The 4222-nt window shown below is 35.0% G+C and overlaps 1 protein-coding gene across 8 annotated transcripts in view; it reads left to right on the top strand.

Moving 5' to 3' along the window:
* The window catches only part of LOC106867275 (dynein regulatory complex subunit 6), a 153056-nt gene that overhangs the window by 31606 nt on the left and 117228 nt on the right, over positions 1-4222 (top strand). For all 8 annotated transcript variants that reach the window (XM_014912110.2, XM_014912105.2, XM_014912108.2 and 5 more), the window contains one exon: positions 345-465. In XM_014912110.2, the coding sequence (XP_014767596.1) occupies positions 345-465 (121 nt within the window). The remainder of the gene's footprint in view (positions 1-344; positions 466-4222) is intronic.

Genomic DNA, 4222 nt, shown 5'->3' with positions numbered 1-4222 from the left:
ATATATATATATATATACATATATATATATATATATATATATATGTATGTATGTATGTATGTGTATATATATATATATATATATATATATATGCATGTGTGTGTATGTAGGTGGGTGTGTAAAACAAAATTCATAAACCTGAGTTCTAGGGGACCTGAAATCTAAAGAGCACTAAATACAAGTTGAAAATAACTGAAAGACAAATTGTTCATTTTACATGCATGCACACACACACACGCTAGCACACACACACATGCATGCACACACACATGCATGCACACACACACACACACACACCACATACTTTCCATGTGTTATATTCTTCCTATTTTTGCTATTTGTAGTGCATTCATATCAAACTGGACTGCATGCAAAGAAAAGAAGGAAGGTGTGATTGCAAAAGTTTTAAGAATACAAACTCAACGCCAATACAAATTTGTTTACACTGCTTTTTTTGCTTGGAAAGTAAGAGATTATTACTTTTATTATTATTATTATTTTGAATTTGTACTTTATCCATTCTTGAGTGGATCTCAAGAATGGATTTTAGACTTCAGTGGTCACAATTTTCATTAATGGGTGAGTATTAACAAATAATTTGGGAGATATTTCTTAATTTCATATATAAACAGTATTCATTTCCTTTTTTCATTTCATCATTTTTATGTTCATTTTCCATGTTAGCATGGGTTATATATATATATATATATACTTGGAAAAGGATGCATGGCATTCGATCATATAATAATACAAATAATATATAAATATATGCATATATCCATGCATATATGTACATACCTACATTTATATGTATACATACATGCATATATGGGTACAGGACATCACAAAAAAATGTTAAACACAATGAGAAATGAAAACATAAAGACGAAGACAGAAAACAAACTTTTTTTGAACAGCGTAAAAAAACAAACAGAGAAACAAGACATGCAACATAAAGAATATTTCCCTTCATCAGTTGTCCCTGTCCATCTACTCTGTGTTTCGAAGGCAAGGACAATACGCAACTTTGTTGGAACAGTCCTTCCTGCAAAGCAAATTATATAAAATTTGGAATTTTTCAGGGAGGGTGAAAGTGTTAACAAGAACAGGACAGTGAGAACAAGACAGTAAAAGACAGTAAAAACAAGACAAGACAGTGGAAACAAACAGTAAGGGCTGTTATGCCAAGACGATAGAAAAATTATTATTTTGAATGCTAGTTAGATGTGAATGAGAGACAAAAAAAAACCACGTCTTCTCTATAGGAAGGCAGGAAATAGAAAGAAAGAAACCCTTTTGTCACGTGTCAGCGACGAGAGGGTCAAGGAGGAAGAGTGAGAGAGAGAGAGAGAGAGGGAACGGTGAAAGGAAGAGAAGAATAGGGAAAGGGTGGGAGAGAAAAACAGAAAGGATGAAGAACAAGAGAGGGAGAGAGATAGAAAAGTAATAATAATAGTAGTAGAGTGTGCAAAGTAATTATTAAGATAAAACTTTCTTGGAAAAGGATGTGTGGCGTTCAATCATATAATAATATATAAATATATGCATATATCCATACATATATGTACATGCCTACATCTATATGTATACATACATGCATATATGGGTACAGGACATCAAAAAAACGTTAAACACAATGAGAAATGAAAATATAAAGACGAAGACAGAAAACGAACTTTTTTTTAACAACAAAAAAAACAAACAGAGAAACGAGACATGCAACATAAAGAATATTTCCCTTTATCAGTTGTCCCTGTCCATCTACTCCTCTATTATATGCAGTCCCAAAATCGCAATCAGTGCATGATCTGGGCATTGATATGAGTAATGATGCATTCTTCCATTTGCATATTACTAAGTTAGCAATAATGTGCAGGTGGTTGGATGGATGGATTCTTGGAATTTCCAGAACAAGAAAGCAGGAAACCATGATGGTCCTCTGGAAGACATCAGTCTTAAGCTGTTTTAACTATTGTTTCCAACTATAGCCACTACATAGTGTATGATTAATGGTGGAACTCAAAGCAGTTTAACAAAGCTACACAAAGAAGATCAACTCTATATTGTAGATTAGCTACAGGAATAGACTCAAGAGGGTACTCCCAGCAGAGGCAGGAAAGATATGCTGTAATATACATCTGGAAGATCCTGGAAGGACACCAGAACAGGGTGCTATTGCAGAGCACCAAAAATCTTACCCTTGCTATCAAAGTACAGGACCAGATACTGAAGTTGCTTGGGTTTCAAAGGCATACAACTCTTTAATAACCTCCCCAAAGATTTGAGAGACTTATATGGGGTGGATGTAGATGTCTTCAAATCAGAACTGGATCTCTACTACATTGAGTTCCAGATGAAGCAACTTCATATCTTGAATTACAAATGATGACATCAACATCAAACTCTCTCATTCACCAAATACCAACTTAACCCTTTCATTACCAACCTGACCGAAACCGGCTCTGGCTCTGAGTACAAATGTCTTGTTTTCATAAGTTTTGAATTAAAATCTTCCACCAAACCTTAGTCACAATTTATGTTCCTAACACTAGCTGAATGATATATATATATCGCATCCTTTTCCAAGTAAGTGTTATCTATATATGTTGTTGTACTTGGGGATGGTCATATTACCAGTTTAGCCAATAAAAACACACGCACTGTATATTTGGTGTTAATTTGCTTCAGCTTTATATTACATTATATTACATTAATCCTATTTCGGCCAGAGTTCTTTCGTCACACTTCTGTGACCTCATCAGTGGTCCTTTGCTTTCTTCTTTCTTATTTGTGTGTCCCTCCTTGCTAACAATCAGCCATTTTGTATTTTGTATTCCTTCCTAGGAATACAAAATACAAAATGGCTGATAGTTAGTAAGGTAAGACACACATAAGAAAGAAGAAAGCAAAGGACCACTGATGAGGCCACAGAAGTGTGACGAAAGAACTCTGGCCGAAATAGGATTAATGTAATATAATGTAATATAAAGCTGAAGCAAATTAACACCAAATATACAGTGCGTGTGTTTTTATTGGCTAAACTGGCAATATGACCATCCCCAAGTACAACAACATCTGTTTCAACACACGATTTCACATCAAAAATCTTGCAAAACAAATATGTTTTATCTATATATATATATATATATATATATATATATATAATTTTTTTTAGAAAAACATAAAAACGGAGAATAAGCACACTCTAAGAAGTAGAGTAGTCTATATTTATTACTGGTGAAGGCCTGTTTATAGAGTTACCCTGAGTTTCTCGCCATAAAGAGTATCTTTATGGCATATCATCAGACCCTAATACTTGTTTGCCTATGGCCTCTTTAAGGTATGGAGGGGAAAAGAACCGGATATAAACAATGAGAGTTATCTCCCTCTTCTGGTGGTCATTAGCTTCTGGCTATGTCATCCTCTTTCAGCTATGCCATCTGTGAGGGAAGAAAGTAGGGGGTTATCTCCCACTCTCATCAGCAATCAATTTCCAGCTGTGATGTAAATATTATCACTAATACCGCTATTATCATTATTATGCGGTTCTCAAAACACTAATAGGAATTTCCTGAAATGCAAGCACAGCCTGAAAATTGATTGCTGAAGAGAGTGGGAGGTAACCCCCTACTTTCTTCCCTCACAGATGGCATAGTTGAAAGAGGACGACACAGCTGGAAGCCAATGACCACCAGAAGAGGGAGATAACCCCCATTGTTTATATCTGGTCGTTTCCCACTCCATTGCTTTAAAGAGGCAATAGTAGGCCAACAAGGCTTAGGGTCTGATGATACACCATAAAGACACTCTTTATGGCGAGAAACCCAGGGTAAACCTATAAACAGGCCATCGCCAGTAATATATATATATATATATATATATACAGGGGTTAGACAAAATAATGGAAACACCTTAACATTTCAAACAAATTTATTTTAATATGGGGTAGGACTGCCTTTAGCAGTAATTACAACTTGAATTCTATGAGGTATGAACTCATACAAAGTTTAAATGATTTCCAAAGGAATTTCGTTCATTCTTCAGCTAAAACAGTCTCCAGCTCTTGTAGTGATGATAGTGGAGGATATCGACTCCTTACTTGTTTTTCTAAAATGCACCATAAATGTTCAATAATATTGGGATCTGGGGACTGTGGTGGCCAGATAAGATGTTCAACTTCACTAGAATGTTCTTTGTGCCATTCAGTAACAACTTTAGCTGT

This window comes from Octopus bimaculoides, chromosome 20 (genome assembly GCF_001194135.2).
Source record: "Octopus bimaculoides isolate UCB-OBI-ISO-001 chromosome 20, ASM119413v2, whole genome shotgun sequence".
Classification (NCBI taxonomy): Eukaryota; Metazoa; Mollusca; class Cephalopoda; order Octopoda; family Octopodidae; genus Octopus; species Octopus bimaculoides.
The sequence above is the reverse complement of the archived record's forward strand: the minus strand, read 5'-3'. Positions and strand labels throughout refer to the sequence as shown.